Source organism: Chiroxiphia lanceolata, chromosome 28, assembly GCF_009829145.1.
Source record: "Chiroxiphia lanceolata isolate bChiLan1 chromosome 28, bChiLan1.pri, whole genome shotgun sequence".
NCBI classification, from domain to species: domain Eukaryota; kingdom Metazoa; phylum Chordata; class Aves; order Passeriformes; family Pipridae; genus Chiroxiphia; species Chiroxiphia lanceolata.
Genome location: NC_045664.1, coordinates 813,078 through 828,147, shown reverse-complemented (window position 1 = coordinate 828,147; position 15,070 = coordinate 813,078). Strand labels below are relative to the sequence as shown.

Genomic DNA, 15,070 nt, shown 5'->3' with positions numbered 1-15,070 from the left:
AGGCCATTAAAAGGCACCACTAAAGGCAGGGGGCAGTCACAGCCCAAGCATCGGGTCGTCACTGCAGAACTCGCCATATGCCCGGCATGAACGCATCACGCCACTGATCTTGCTGAATGCTCTCTTTTGGTGTCTAGAACCAGGTCAGTCTTGGAAGACTTACAAGGAAGCTCACCTTTGTCACCAGTGGATTGGTCAACAACCTCAACTTCTACGGAGCAGACATCACAACCATGTGCAGCGGACTCACCATCTACAGAGCTTATGAAGTTCACGGTGAGTGCAAGCAAATCAATTCTGTCTCTCTCTCACCTGGCACTTTTCTCCCCTTGGGGAATGACTACTGCACCAGTGGTGCTCTTCCAACTCAAGACGGACAGAAAGCAAGAGCGTCAGGTTAGGCAGAAAGCCTTTGGCATCTCTGCAGATCACCACCGCACCAGGCTTGAGTCCCAGCCTGCAGAACTGACCTGCTCCAAAACCCTTCCACCTCCCTTCCGTCAAGCTTCATGGGGCTTCAGTTTGGGCCCCGACTTTTGGCCCTCCTTGACCTCCTCTGCCACGCCCGGGCAAAGACAAAGGCTCGTCCCAGATCCCCTGTCCTTCCCTTTGGACCTTGCTCAGGAGTTCACCCAGCAAGCACCAAACACCTGTGCGCTTCAAAGCACCAGGCCAAGTGGTTTCCTTCCCTGCTGGTTGTTCCCGGTCAAGGATGGCATTGCCATGGCTTTCAGGACCTGCACTTGGTAGGCTCCTCTCAGAAGCTCCCAGTCTGACAGGACCAGCAACTGGCACCAACCTGCCCCTGCAGTGCCCAGCCCCTGCACTCCCAGCAGCCAGTGGAAGAGTGCCCCGAGGGCTGCACGGCAACAGCCCCAGCGGGGGCAAGAGCCTGCCTCTGGGGCCATTCCTTCCTCAGCCACACAGCCCGTGCTCTTTGGGCACTCCAAAGGAATCTTCCCCTCGCACGTCTCCAACCCTCCTCCTGCAGCAAAGGACTCACAACCTCGCCCGCTCCAGGCAACAACCACCCCCTCTTGGAGAGCGGCAGCCAAGGTCGCAGGCCTCACCTCATGGACTTTGCATTTTCTTGTCTTGCTTTTCCAGGACTCCAAGTCAACCAGGGACCATGCTGTCACCCTCAATGTCCTGAGAGTTGTGGACCTGAAGTACTGCAACAGGAATGGCAACATTGACCAGGTCTGAAACCCTTACCCTTCTCCAACCAAGGGCAGGGACTGCCCAAAACCAAGCCCCACGTCCCTCTGGCCCAGCATCTCCTCTTTGGAGAGTTTCCTTCTTGGGGACGCAGAGGCTGAAACACAGCAGGGGCTGAACACAGAGCCTTCCCTTCAAGACCTTGAGCGTGCATTCCTTCTGGTACTTCTCTTGCACACCTCACGCTCTAAAGCACCACACTGGCAGCAGCTGTAAGATGCAGCAATGATTCGGGGAAGGCAGGCAAAGAATTCTTACGGCTACTGCCCAACTTTGCCACAGCCTTGATCCCTTGTCCTTGGGAAAATCCTCAGCTCACTGCTGCCACTCCCTGCGGGCAGCACTTCTGTTCTACCAGCGATTTGGGGGCGAGATCACCGACTCCGTTCAAAGGCTAAAGATGTTCTGTCCTTGGTGTTTTAACCTCCCCAGGGTCAGGATCAGGGTCAGGATCAGGGTCAGGATGACAACCAGGAAGTCATCATTGCTGGCCAGTCCCAAATTGTCACCCTCCACAAGCAATGGCGCGTGGCAGTTATCCAGCAAACGACCGTCAATGGCTCCTGGAAAACCATCTGGAACTACAACACGGTGAGTGGCAGGGAGCGCGCTTTGCCGGGCACTGTGCGAGGAGGCTGCCTCCCGCTGCAGCTGACCAAGGCACGGGGCTTCTTGCTTCTTCTGAACCTTTTCAGTCCACCCTTTGGGGTAGAAACCATCCGCATGCCTCACTGGTTCAATCCAGACTTTCTCCCAGGCTTAACAGTTGCAAACTGAACGGCCAGTGCTCAATAACTTTCTCTTTCCAGGGCGTCATTGCAACCAAAGTCCCGCAACAGAACGCCTGCTACATTTCCGTCATGAACAGAACCGAGATGCCCAGCTTTGACAATCTGGCCACACTGGCCAGACAGAGCAGGGTAAGAGTGCAAAGGAGCAGCAGTTTCTTGCCCTTGGAGTCCATTGGGTCGTTTCTTAACTGTGCTTTTTGCTGCTGGAGAGGAGCAGCTTGTCCCACGTGGCAGGACTGTCTTGCCCTCCACAGCACTGCAGGCTTGGCAATTTGCCCTAGGGATGGTTTGTCCAAAGAAAAGGGGGGTGGGGGGGCCCTCATTCCCTCTACCAACTGCGCTTTCTCTGAGGAAACTGAACTCTGCAGCTTGCTGAGAAACCCTTTCTCTCAAGAACCCTGCAAGGGCACCAATTCTTTGGGCATGGCAATCCTTCCAAGGCCTTCAGAGGCCCTGCAATACCACCCTGCATTTGTCAGCTCAGACCTTTGCCTTGCAGCTGTCGTTGTCCAGACTCTCTTTTCCTTTGGGGTGGGAGAGAGTGTCTCCGTGGTGCCCAGCCTTTCCCCCGCACCAGTGGCATGAGCCACAACTGCAGGCCCGTGGCCGTAGCTGAGGAAGGAGCTAGAGAGCAGCGGGAAGCCGAGGTCATAGGAGGAAAGACAGGCATCCCAGGGCTTGGTACAGGTGACAAAGGCCCCCAGTAGGAGACCAGAGTGGAAGTTCATGGGAAACAAAGCACTCTGGAGCCCTTCAGAAAGACCTGTCCCGCTCCAACCCCCACACTTCTCAGACAGCTCCTAAGCAGCACTTGCAAAGAGTCCCAGTGGAAAAAGGACCTGCGTGCTCTTGCTGCTGCCCTCTTTGCTTCCCTTTGACGTGGCTGTAGGATTCCAGTCTCAAGCTCTGAAGGGCCAGGGCAGCGACTGAGCAAATGATTTGCTCGAACGTCTGGCTTAACAAACCGGTTGCGCTCCTCCGCTCCTGCTCCGCGCTTGCCTTGCGTTACCCCTTCTCCTTAGGCTCCCTGCACCTTGACTGCCTTACTAGGGGCTGCCTTAGGAACTGTCTTCGAGGCACACTACTGCTCCCATGGGCCCCAGGCCATTAAAAGGCACCACTAAAGGCAGGGGGCAGTCACAGCCCAAGCACCGGCTCGTCACTGCAGAACTCGCCATATGCCCGGCATGAAACGCATCACGCCACTGATCTTGCTGAATGCTCTCTTTTGGTGTCTAGAACCAGGTCAGTCTTGGAAGACTTACAAGGAAGCTCACCTTTGTCACCAGTGGATTGGTCAACAACCTCAACTTCTACGGAGCAGACATCACGACCATGTGCAGCGGACTCACCATCTACAGAGCTTATGAAGTTCACGGTGAGTGCAAGCAAATCAATTCTGTCTCTCTCTCACCTGGCACTTTTCTCCCCTTGGGGAATGACTACTGCACCAGTGCTCCTCTTCCAACTCAAGACGGACAGAAAGCAAGAGCGTCAGGTTAGGCAGAAAGCCTTGGCATCTCTGCAGATCACCACCGCACCAGGCTTGAGTCCCAGCCTGCAGAACTGACCTGCTCCAAACCCTTCCACCTCCCTTCCGTCAAGCTTCATGGGGCTTCAGTTTGGGCCCCGACTTTTGGCCCTCCTTGACCTCCTCTGCCACGCCCGGGCAAAGACAAAGGCTCGTCCCAAGATCCCCTGTCCTTCCCTTTGGACCTTGCTCAGGAGTTCACCCAGCAAGCCACCAAACACCTGTGCGCTTCAAAGCACCAGGCCAAGTGGTTTCCTTCCCTGCTGGTTGTTCCCGGGTCAAGGATGGCATTGCCCATGGCTTTCAGGACCTGCACTTGGTAGGCTCCTCTCAGAAGCTCCCAGTCTGACAGGACCCAGCAACTGGCACCAACCGGCCCCTGCAGTGCCCAGCCCCCTGCACTCCCAGCAGCCAGTGGAAGAGTGCCCCGAGGGCTGCACGGCAACAGCCCCAGCGGGGGCAAGAGCCTGTCTCTGGGGCCATTCCTTCCTCAGCCACACAGCCCGTGCTCTTTGGGCACTCCAAAGGAATCTTCCCCTCGCACGTCTCCAACCCTCCTCCTGCAGCAAAGGACTCACAACCTCGCCCGCTCCAGGCAACAACCACCCCCTCTTGGAGAGCGGCAGCCAAGGTCGCAGGCCTCACCTCATGGACTTTGCATTTTTCTTGTCTTGCTTTTCCAGGACTCCAAGTCAACCAGGGACCATGTGTCACCCTCAATGTCCTGAGAGTTGTGGACCTGAAGTACTGCAACAGGAATGGCAACATTGACCAGGTCTGAAACCCTTACCCTTCTCCAACCAAGGGCAGGGACTGCCCAAAACCAAGCCCCACGTCCTTCTGGCCCAGCATCTCCTCTTTGGAGAGTTTCCTTCTTGGGGACGCAGAGGCTGAAACACAGCAGGGGTGACCAGAGCCTTCCCTTCAAGACCTTGAGCGTGCATTCCTTCTGGCTACTTCTCTTGCACACCTCACGCTCTAAAGGCACCACACGGCAGCAGCTGTAAGATGCAGCAATGATTCGGGGAAGGCAGGCAAAGAATTCTTATGGCTACTGCCCAACTTTGCCACACCTTGATCCCTTGTCCTTGGGAAAATCCTCAGCTCACTGCTGTCACTCCCTGCGGGCAGCACTTCTGTTCTACCAGCGATTTGGGGGCGAGATCACTGACTCCGTTCAAAGGCTAAAGATGTTCTGTCCTTGGTGTTTTAACCTCCCCAGGGTCAGGATCAGGGTCAGGATCAGGGTCAGGATGACAACCAGGAAGTCATCATTGCTGGCCAGTCCCAAATTGTCACCCTCCACAAGCAATGGCGCGTGGCAGTTATCCAGCAAACGACCGTCAGTGGCTCCTGGAAAACCATCTGGAACTACAACACGGTGAGTGGCAGGGAGCGCGCTTTGCCGGGCACTGTGCGAGGAGGCTGCCTCCCGCTGCAGCTGACCAAGGCACGGGGCTTCTTGCTTTCTTCTGAACCTTTTCAGTCCACCCTTTGGGGTAGAAACCATCCGCATGCCTCACTGGTTCAATCCAGACTTTCTCCCAGGCTTAACAGTTGCAAAACTGAACGGCCAGTGCTCAATAACTTTCTCTTTCCAGGGCGTCATTGCAACCAAAGTCCCGCAACAGAACGCCTGCTACATTTCCGTCATGAACAGAACCGAGATGCCCAGCTTTGACAATCTGGCCACACTGGCCAGACAGAGCAGGGTAAGAGTGCAAAGGAGCAGCAGTTTCTTGCCCTTGGAGTCCATTGGGTCGTTTCTTAACTGTGCTTTTTGCTGCTGGAGAGGAGCAGTTTGTCCCACGTGGCAGGACTGTCTTGCCCTCCACAGCACTGCGGCTTGGCAATTTGCCCTAGGGATGGTTTGTCCAAAGAAAAGGGGGGTGGGGGGGCCCTCATTCCCTCTACCAACTGCGCTTTCTCTGAGGAAACTGAACTCTGCAGCTTGCTGAGAAACCCTTTCTCTCAAGAACCCTGCAAGGGCACCAATTCTTTGGGCATGGCAATCCTTCCAAGGCCTTCAGAGGCCCTGCAATACCACCCTGCATTTGTCAGCTCAGACCTTTGCCTTGCAGCTGTCGTTGTCCAGACTCTCTTTTCCTTTGGGGTGGGAGAGAGTGTCTCCGTGGTGCCCAGCCTTTCCCCCGCACCAGTGGCATGAGCCACAACTGCAGGCCCGTGGCCGTAGCTGAGGAAGGAGCTAGAGAGCAGCGGGAAGCCGAGGTCATAGGAGGAAAGACAGGCATCCCGGGGCTTGGTACAGGTGACAAAGGCCCCCAGTAGGAGACCAGAGTGGAAGTTCATGGGAAACAAAGCACTCTGGAGCCCTTCAGAAAGACCTGTCCCGCTCCAACCCCCACACTTCTCAGACAGCTCCTAAGCAGCACTTGCAAAGAGTCCCAGTGGAAAAAGGACCTGCGTGCTCTTGCTGCTGCCCTCTTTGCTTCCCTTTGACGTGGCTGCAGGCTTCCAGTCTCAAGCCTGAGGAGCTCTGAAGGGCCAGGGCAGCGACTGAGCAAATGATTTGCTCGAACGTCTGGCTTAACACACCGGTTGCGCTCCTCCGCTCCTGCTCCGCGCTTGCCTTGCGTTGCCCCTTCTCCTTAGGCTCCCTGCACCTTGACTGCCTTACAAGGGGCTGCCTTAGGAACTGTCTTCAAGGCACACTACTGCTCCCATGGGCCCCAGGCCATTAAAAGGCACCACTAAAGGCAGGGGGCAGTCACAGCCCAAGCATCGGCTCGTCACTGCAGAACTCGCCATATGCCCGGCATGAAACGCATCACGCCACTGATCTTGCTGAATGCTCTCTTTTGGTGTCTAGAACCAGGTCAGTCTTGGAAGACTTACAAGGAAGCTCACCTTTGTCACCAGTGGATTGGTCAACAACCTCAACTTCTACGGAGCAGACATCACGACCATGTGCAGCGGACTCACCATCTACAGAGCTTATGAAGTTCACGGTGAGTGCAAGCAAATCAATTCTGTCTCTCTCTCACCTGGCACTTTTCTCCCCTTGGGGAATGACTACTGCACCAGTGGTGCCTCTTCCAACTCAAGACGGACAGAAAGCAAGAGCGTCAGGTTAGGCAGAAAGCCTTCGGCATCTCTGCAGATCACCACCGCACCAGGCTTGAGTCCCAGCCTGCAGAACTGACCTGCTCCAAACCCTTCCACCTCCCTTCCGTCAAGCTTCATGGGGCTTCAGTTTGGGCCCCGACTTTTGGCCCTCCTTGACCTCCTCTGCCACGCCCGGGCAAAGACAAAGGCTCGTCCCAAGATCCCCTGTCCTTCCCTTTGGACCTTGCTCAGGAGTTCACCCAGTAAGCCACCAAACACCTGTGCGCTTCAAAGCACCAGGCCAAGTGGTTTCCTTCCCTGCTGGTTGTTCCCGGGTCAAGGATGGCATTGCCCATGGCTTTCAGGACCTGCACTTGGTAGGCTCCTCTCAGAAGCTCCCAGTCTGACAGGACCCAGCAACTGGCACCAACCGGCCCCTGCAGTGCCCAGCCCCCTGCACTCCCAGCAGCCAGTGGAAGAGTGCCCCGAGGGCTGCACGGCAACAGCCCCAGCGGGGGCAAGAGCCCGTCTCTGGGGCCATTCCTTCCTCAGCCACACGGCCCGTGCTCTTTGGGCACTCCAAAGGAATCTTCCCCTCGCACGTCTCCAACCCTCCTCCTGCAGCAAAGGACTCACAACCTCGCCCGCTCCAGGCAACAACCACCCCCTCTTGGAGAGCGGCAGCCAAGGTCGCAGGCCTCACCTCATGGACTTTGCATTTTTCTTGTCTTGCTTTTCCAGGACTCCAAGTCAACCAGGGACCATGCGTCACCCTCAATGTCCTGAGAGTTGTGGACCTGAAGTACTGCAACAGCAATGGCAACATTGACCAGGTCTGAAACCCTTACCCTTCTCCAACCAAGGGCAGGGACTGCCCAAAACCAAGCCCCACGTCCTTCTGGCCCAGCATCTCCTCTTTGGAGAGTTTCCTTCTTGGGGACGCAGAGGCTGAAACACAGCAGGGGGTGACCAGAGCCTTCCCTTCAAGACCTTGAGCGTGCATTCCTTCTGGCTACTTCTCTTGCACACCTCACGCTCTAAAGGCACCACACGGCAGCAGCTGTAAGATGCAGCAATGATTCGGGGAAGGCAGGCAAAGAATTCTTACGGCTACTGCCCAACTTTGCCACACCTTGATCCCTTGTCCTTGGGAAAATCCTCAGCTCACTGCTGTCACTCCCTGCGGGCAGCACTTCTGTTCTACCAGCGATTTGGGGGCGAGATCACTGACTCCGTTCAAAGGCTAAAGATGTTCTGTCCTTGGTGTTTTAACCTCCCCAGGGTCAGGATCAGGGTCAGGATCAGGGTCAGGATGACAACCAGGAAGTCATCATTGCTGGCCAGTCCCAAATTGTCACCCTCCACAAGCAATGGCGCGTGGCAGTTATCCAGCAAACGACCGTCAGTGGCTCCTGGAAAACCATCTGGAACTACAACACGGTGAGTGGCAGGGAGCGCGCTTTGCCGGGCACTGTGCGAGGAGGCTGCCTCCTGCTGCAGCTGACCAAGGCACGGGGCTTCTTGCTTTCTTCTGAACCTTTTCAGTCCACCCTTTGGGGTAGAAACCATCCGCATGCCTCACTGGTTCAATCCAGACTTTCTCCCAGGCTTAACAGTTGCAAAACTGAACGGCCAGTGCTCAATAACTTTCTCTTTCCAGGGCGTCATTGCAACCAAAGTCCCGCAACAGAACGCCTGCTACATTTCCGTCATGAACAGAACCGAGATGCCCAGCTTTGACAATCTGGCCACACTGGCCAGACAGAGCAGGGTAAGAGTGCAAAGGAGCAGCAGTTTCTTGCCCTTGGAGTCCATTGGGCCGTTTCTTAACTGTGCTTTTTGCTGCTGGAGAGGAGCAGCTTGTCCCACGTGGCAGGACTGTCTTGCCCTCCACAGCACTGCAGCTTGGCAATTTGCCCTAGGGATGGTTTGTCCAAAGAAAAGGGGGGTGGGGGGCCCCTCATTCCCTCTGCCAACTGCGCTTTGTCTGAGGAAACTGAACTCTGCAGCTTGCTGAGAAACCCTTTCTCTCAAGAACCCTGCAAGGGCACCAATTCTTTGGGCATGGCAATCCTTCCAAGGCCTTCAGAGGCCCTGCAATACCACCCTGCATTTGTCAGCTCAGACCTTTGCCTTGCAGCTGTCGTTGTCCAGACTCTCTTTTCCTTTGGGGTGGGAGAGAGCGTCTCCGTGGTGCCCAGCCTTTCCCCCGCACCAGTGGCATGAGCCACAACTGCAGGCCCGTGGCCGTAGCTGAGGAAGGAGCTAGAGAGCAGCGGGAAGCCGAGGTCATAGGAGGAAAGACAGGCATCCCGGGGCTTGGTGCAGGTGACAAAGGCCCCCAGTAGGAGACCAGAGTGGAAGTTCATGGGAAACAAAGCACTCTGGAGCCCTTCAGAAAGACCTGTCCCGCTCCAACCCCCACACTTCTCAGACAGCTCCTAAGCAGCACTTGCAAAGAGTCCCAGTGGAAAAAGGACCTGCGTGCTCTTGCTGCTGCCCTCTTTGCTTCCCTTTGACGTGGCTGCAGGCTTCCAGTCTCAAGCCTGAGGAGCTCTGAAGGGCCAGGGCAGCGACTGAGCAAATGATTTGCTCGAACGTCTGGCTTAACACACTGGTTGCGCTCCTCCGCTCCTGCTCCGCGCTTGCCTTGCGTTGCCCCTTTTCCTTAGGTTCCCTGCACCTTGACTGCCTTACAAGGGGCTGCCTTAGGAACTGTCTTCAAGGCACACTACTGCTCCCATGGGCCCCAGGCCATTAAAAGGCACCACTAAAGGCAGGGGGCAGTCACAGCCCAAGCATCGGGTCGTCACTGCAGAACTCGCCATATGCCCGGCATGAAACGCATCACGCCACTGATCTTGCTGAATGCTCTCTTTTGGTGTCTAGAACCAGGTCAGTCTTGGAAGACTTACAAGGAAGCTCACCTTTGTCACCAGTGGATTGGTCAACAACCTCAACTCCTACGGAGCAGACATCACGACCATGTGCAGCGGACTCACCATCTACAGAGCTTATGAAGTTCACGGTGAGTGCAAGCAAATCAATTCTGTCTCTCTCTCACCTGGCACTTTTCTCCCCTTGGGGAATGACTACTGCACCAGTGGTGCTCTTCCAACTCAAGACGGACAGAAAGCAAGAGCGTCAGGTTAGGCAGAAAGCCTTTGGCATCTCTGCAGATCACCACTGCACCAGGCTTGAGTCCCAGCCTGCAGAACTGACCTGCTCCAAACCCTTCCACCTCCCTTCTGTCAAGCTTCATGGGGCTTCAGTTTGGGCCCCGACTTTTGGCCCTCCTTGACCTCCTCTGCCACGCCCGGGCAAAGACAAAGGCTCGTGCCAAGATCCCCTGTCCTTCCCTTTGGACCTTGCTCAGGAGTTCACCCAGCAAGCCACCAAACACCTGTGCGCTTCAAAGCACCAGGCCAAGTGGTTTCCTTCCCTGCTGGTTGTTCCCGGGTCAAGGATGGCATTGCCCATGGCTTTCAGGACCTGCACTTGGTAGGCTCCTCTCAGAAGCTCCCGGTCTGACAGGACCCAGCAACTGGCACCAACCGGCCCCTGCAGTGCCCAGCCCCCTGCACTCCCAGCAGCCAGTGGAAGAGTGCCCCGAGGGCTGCACGGCAACAGCCCCAGCGGGGGCAAGAGCCCGTCTCTGGGGCCATTCCTTCCTCAGCCACACAGCCCGTGCTCTTTGGGTACTCCAAAGGAATCTTCCCCTCGCACGTCTCCAACCCTCCTCCTGCAGCAAAGGACTCACAACCTCGCCCGCTCCAGGCAACAACCACCCCCTCTTGGAGAGCGGCAGCCAAGGTCGCAGGCCTCACCTCATGGACTTTGCATTTTTCTTGTCTTGCTTTTCCAGGACTCCAAGTCAACCAGGGACCATGCGTCACCCTCAATGTCCTGAGAGTTGTGGACCTGAAGTACTGCAACAGCAATGGCAGCATTGACCAGGTCTGAAACCCTTACCCTTCTCCAACCAAGGGCGGGGACTGCCCAAAACCAAGCCCCACGTCCTTCTGGCCCAGCATCTCCTCTTTGGAGAGTTTCCTTCTTGGGGACGCAGAGGCTGAAACACAGCAGGCTGAAACACAGAGCTTTCCCTTCAAGACCTTGAGCATGCATTCCTTCTGGCTACTTCTCTTGCACACCTCACGCTCTAAAGGCACCACACGGCAGCAGCTGTAAGATGCAGCAATGATTCGGGGAAGGCAGGCAAAGAATTCTTATGGCTACTGCCCAACTTTGCCACACCTTGATCCCTTGTCCTTGGGAAAATCCTCAGCTCACTGCTGTCACTCCCTGCGGGCAGCACTTCTGTTCTACCAGCGATTTGGGGGCGAGATCACTGACTCCGTTCAAAGGCTAAAGATGTTCTGTCCTTGGTGTTTTAACCTCCCCAGGGTCAGGATCAGGGTCAGGATCAGGGTCAGGATGACAACCAGGAAGTCATCATTGCTGGCCAGTCCCAAATTGTCACCCTCCACAAGCAATGGCGCGTGGCAGTTATCCAGCAAACGACCGTCAGTGGCTCCTGGAAAACCATCTGGAACTACAACACGGTGAGTGGCAGGGAGCGCGCTTTGCCGGGCACTGTGCGAGGAGGCTGCCTCCCGCTGCAGCTGACCAAGGCACGGGGCTTCTTGCTTTCTTCTGAACCTTTTCAGTCCACCCTTTGGGGTAGAAACCATCCGCATGCCTCACTGGTTCAATCCAGACTTTCTCCCAGGCTTAACAGTTGCAAAACTGAACGGCCAGTGCTCAATAACTTTCTCTTTCCAGGGCGTCATTGCAACCAAAGTCCCGCAACAGAACGCCTGCTACATTTCCGTCATGAACAGAACCGAGATGCCCAGCTTTGACAATCTGGCCACACTGGCCAGACAGAGCAGGGTAAGAGTGCAAAGGAGCAGCAGTTTCTTGCCCTTGGAGTCCATTGGGCCGTTTCTTAACTGTGCTTTTTGCTGCTGGAGAGGAGCAGCTTGTCCCACGTGGCAGGACTGTCTTGCCCTCCACAGCACTGCGGCTTGGCAATCTGCCCTAGGGATGGTTTGTCCAAAGAAAAGGGGGGTGGGGGGCCCCTCATTCCCTCTGCCAACTGCGCTTTCTCTGAGGAAACTGAACTCTGCAGCTTGCTGAGAAACCCTTTCTCTCAAGAACCCTGCAAGGGCACCAATTCTTTGGGCATGGCAATCCTTCCAAGGCCTTCAGAGGCCCTGCAATACCACCCTGCATTTGTCAGCTCAGACCTTTGCCTTGCAGCTGTCGTTGTCCAGACTCTCTTTTCCTTTGGGGTGGGAGAGAGCGTCTCCGTGGTGCCCAGCCTTTCCCCCGCACCAGTGGCATGAGCCACAACTGCAGGCCCGTGGCCGTAGCTGAGGAAGGAGCTAGAGAGCAGCGGGAAGCCGAGGTCATAGGAGGAAAGACAGGCATCCCGGGGCTTGGTGCAGGTGACAAAGGCCCCCAGTAGGAGACCAGAGTGGAAGTTCATGGGAAACAAAGCACTCTGGAGCCCTTCAGAAAGACCTGTCCCGCTCCAACCCCCACACTTCTCAGACAGCTCCTAAGCAGCACTTGCAAAGAGTCCCAGTGGAAAAAGGACCTGCGTGCTCTTGCTGCTGCCCTCTTTGCTTCCCTTTGACGTGGCTGCAGGCTTCCAGTCTCAAGCCTGAGGAGCTCTGAAGGGCCAGGGCAGCGACTGAGCAAATGATTTGCTCGAACGTCTGGCTTAACACACTGGTTGCGCTCCTCCGCTCCTGCTCCGCGCTTGCCTTGCGTTGCCCCTTTTCCTTAGGCTCCCTGCACCTTGACTGCCTTACAAGGGGCTGCCTTAGGAACTGTCTTCAAGGCACACTACTGCTCCCATGGGTCCCAGGCCATTAAAAGGCACCACTAAAGGCAGGGGGCAGTCACAGCCCAAGCATCGGGTCGTCACTGCAGAACTCGCCATATGCCCGGCATGAAACGCATCACGCCACTGATCTTGCTGAATGCTCTCTTTTGGTGTCTAGAACCAGGTCAGTCTTGGAAGACTTACAAGGAAGCTCACCTTTGTCACCAGTGGATTGGTCAACAACCTCAACTTCTACGGAGCAGACATCACGACCATGTGCAGCGAACTCACCATCTACAGAGCTTATGAAGTTCACGGTGAGTGCAAGCAAATCAATTCTGTCTCTCTCTCACCTGGCACTTTTCTCCCCTTGGGGAATGACTACTGCACCAGTGGTGCTCTTCCAACTCAAGACGGACAGAAAGCAAGAGCGTCAGGTTAGGCAGAAAGCCTTCGGCATCTCTGCAGATCACCACCGCACCAGGCTTGAGTCCCAGCCTGCAGAACTGACCTGCTCCAAACCTTTCCACCTCCCTTCCGTCAAGCTTCATGGGGCTTCAGTTTGGGCCCCGACTTTTGGCCCTCCTTGACCTCCTCTGCCACGCCCGGGCAAAGACAAAGGCTCGTCCCAAGATCCCCTGTCCTTCCCTTTGGACCTTGCTCAGGAGTTCACCCAGCAAGCCACCAAACACCTGTGCGCTTCAAAGCACCAGGTCAAGTGGTTTCCTTCCCTGCTGGTTGTTCCCGGGTCAAGGATGGCATTGCCCATGGCTTTCAGGACCTGCACTTGGTAGGCTCCTCTCAGAAGCTCCCAGTCTGACAGGACCCAGCAACTGGCACCAACCGGCCCCTGCAGTGCCCAGCCCCCTGCACTCCCAGCAGCCAGTGGAAGAGTGCCCCGAGGGCTGCACGGCAACAGCCCCAGCGGGGGCAAGAGCCCGTCTCTGGGGCCATTCCTTCCTCAGCCACACAGCCCGTGCTCTTTGGGCACTCCAAAGGAATCTTCCCCTCGCACGTCTCCAACCCTCCTCCTGCAGCAAAGGACTCACAACCTCGCCCGCTCCAGGCAACAACCACCCCCTCTTGGAGAGCGGCAGCCAAGGTCGCAGGCCTCACCTCATGGACTTTGCATTTTTCTTGTCTTGCTTTTCCAGGACTCCAAGTCAACCAGGGACCATGCGTCACCCTCAATGTCCTGAGAGTTGTGGACCTGAAGTACTGCAACAGCAATGGCAACATTGACCAGGTCTGAAACCCTTACCCTTCTCCAACCAAGGGCAGGGACTGCCCAAAACCAAGCCCCACGTCCTTCTGGCCCAGCATCTCCTCTTTGGAGAGTTTCCTTCTTGGGGACGCAGAGGCTGAAACACAGCAGGGGGTGACCAGAGCCTTCCCTTCAAGACCTTGAGCGTGCATTCCTTCTGGCTACTTCTCTTGCACACCTCACGCTCTAAAGGCACCACACGGCAGCAGCTGTAAGATGCAGCAATGATTCGGGGAAGGCAGGCAAAGAATTCTTACGGCTACTGCCCAACTTTGCCACACCTTGATCCCTTGTCCTTGGGAAAATCCTCAGCTCACTGCTGTCACTCCCTGCGGGCAGCACTTCTGTTCTACCAGCGATTTGGGGGCGAGATCACTGACTCCGTTCAAAGGCTAAAGATGTTCTGTCCTTGGTGTTTTAACCTCCCCAGGGTCAGGATCAGGGTCAGGATCAGGGTCAGGATGACAACCAGGAAGTCATCATTGCTGGCCAGTCCCAAATTGTCACCCTCCACAAGCAATGGCACGTGGCAGTTATCCAGCAAACGACCGTCAGTGGCTCCTGGAAAACCATCTGGAACTACAACACGGTGAGTGGCAGGGAGCGCGCTTTGCCGGGCACTGTGCGAGGAGGCTGCCTCCCGCTGCAGCTGACCAAGGCACGGGGCTTCTTGCTTTCTTCTGAACCTTTTCAGTCCACCCTTTGGGGTAGAAACCATCCGCATGCCTCACTGGTTCAATCCAGACTTTCTCCCAGGCTTAACAGTTGCAAAACTGAACGGCCAGTGCTCAATAACTTTCTCTTTCCAGGGCGTCATTGCAACCAAAGTCCCGCAACAGAACGCCTGCTACATTTCCGTCATGAACAGAACCGAGATGCCCAGCTTTGACAATCTGGCCACACTGGCCAGACAGAGCAGGGTAAGAGTGCAAAGGAGCAGCAGTTTCTTGCCCTTGGAGTCCATTGGGCCGTTTCTTAACTGTGCTTTTTGCTGCTGGAGAGGAGCAGCTTGTCCCACGTGGCAGGACTGTCTTGTCCTCCACAGCACTGCAGCTTGGCAATTTGCCCTAGGGATGGTTTGTCCAAAGAAAAGGGGGGTGGGGGGCCCCTCATTCCCTCTGCCAACTGCGCTTTCTCTGAGGAAACTGAACTCTGCAGCTTGCTGAGAAACCCTTTCTCTCAAGAACCCTGCAAGGGCACCAATTCTTTGGGCATGGCAATCCTTCCAAGGTCCTTCAGAGGCCCTGCAATACCACCCTGCATTTGTCAGCTCAGACCTTTGCCTTGCAGCTGTCGTTGTCCAGACTCTCTTTTCCTTTGGGGTGGGAGAGAGCGTCTCCGTGGTGCCCAGCCTTTCCCCCGCA

At 56.0% G+C, this 15,070-nt stretch overlaps 4 protein-coding genes across 7 annotated transcripts in view; 3 read left to right on the top strand and 1 right to left on the bottom strand.

Annotated features, from left to right (window-relative positions):
- LOC116799350 overlaps nt 1-401 on the top strand; it is a 2,247-nt gene extending 1,846 nt beyond the window's left edge. The window contains exon 5 of the mRNA XM_032712420.1: nt 138-401. Within this exon, the coding sequence (XP_032568311.1) occupies nt 138-401 (264 nt within the window). The remainder of the gene's footprint in view (nt 1-137) is intronic.
- The window catches only part of GKN2 (gastrokine 2), a 97,657-nt gene that overhangs the window by 38,177 nt on the left and 44,410 nt on the right, over nt 1-15,070 (bottom strand). The window lies entirely within an intron of this gene.
- On the top strand, nt 510-14,359 carry LOC116799349. Its single transcript, XM_032712419.1, has 20 exons — nt 510-581; nt 1,108-1,200; nt 1,651-1,809; nt 2,028-2,138; nt 3,249-3,387; nt 4,224-4,315; nt 4,763-4,921; nt 5,142-5,252; nt 6,371-6,509; nt 7,348-7,439; nt 7,888-8,046; nt 8,267-8,377; nt 9,496-9,634; nt 10,472-10,563; nt 11,013-11,171; nt 11,392-11,502; nt 12,621-12,759; nt 13,597-13,688; nt 14,137-14,295; nt 14,339-14,359. The coding sequence occupies exons 1-20, from the start codon at nt 510-512 to the stop codon at nt 14,357-14,359; spliced, it is 2,349 nt and encodes a 782-aa protein (XP_032568310.1).
- The window catches only part of LOC116799481, a 44,763-nt gene continuing 44,046 nt past the window's right edge, over nt 14,354-15,070 (top strand). The window contains exon 1 of the mRNA XM_032712660.1: nt 14,354-14,626. Within this exon, the coding sequence (XP_032568551.1) occupies nt 14,429-14,626 (198 nt within the window). The 5' untranslated portion in view covers nt 14,354-14,428. The remainder of the gene's footprint in view (nt 14,627-15,070) is intronic.

Bases quoted from the DNA above. Each gene is read 5' to 3' on its own strand.
- LOC116799349 (XM_032712419.1), top strand. From the start codon at position 510: ATGGGGCTTCAGTTTGGGCCCCGACTTTTGGCCCTCCTTGACCTCCTC. The intron at 582-1,107 runs GCTCGTCCCAGA...TTGCTTTTCCAG, and splicing joins ACGCCCGGGCAAAGACAAAG to GACTCCAAGTCAACCAGGGA. The intron at 11,172-11,391 runs GTGAGTGGCAGG...TTCTCTTTCCAG, and splicing joins CCATCTGGAACTACAACACG to GGCGTCATTGCAACCAAAGT.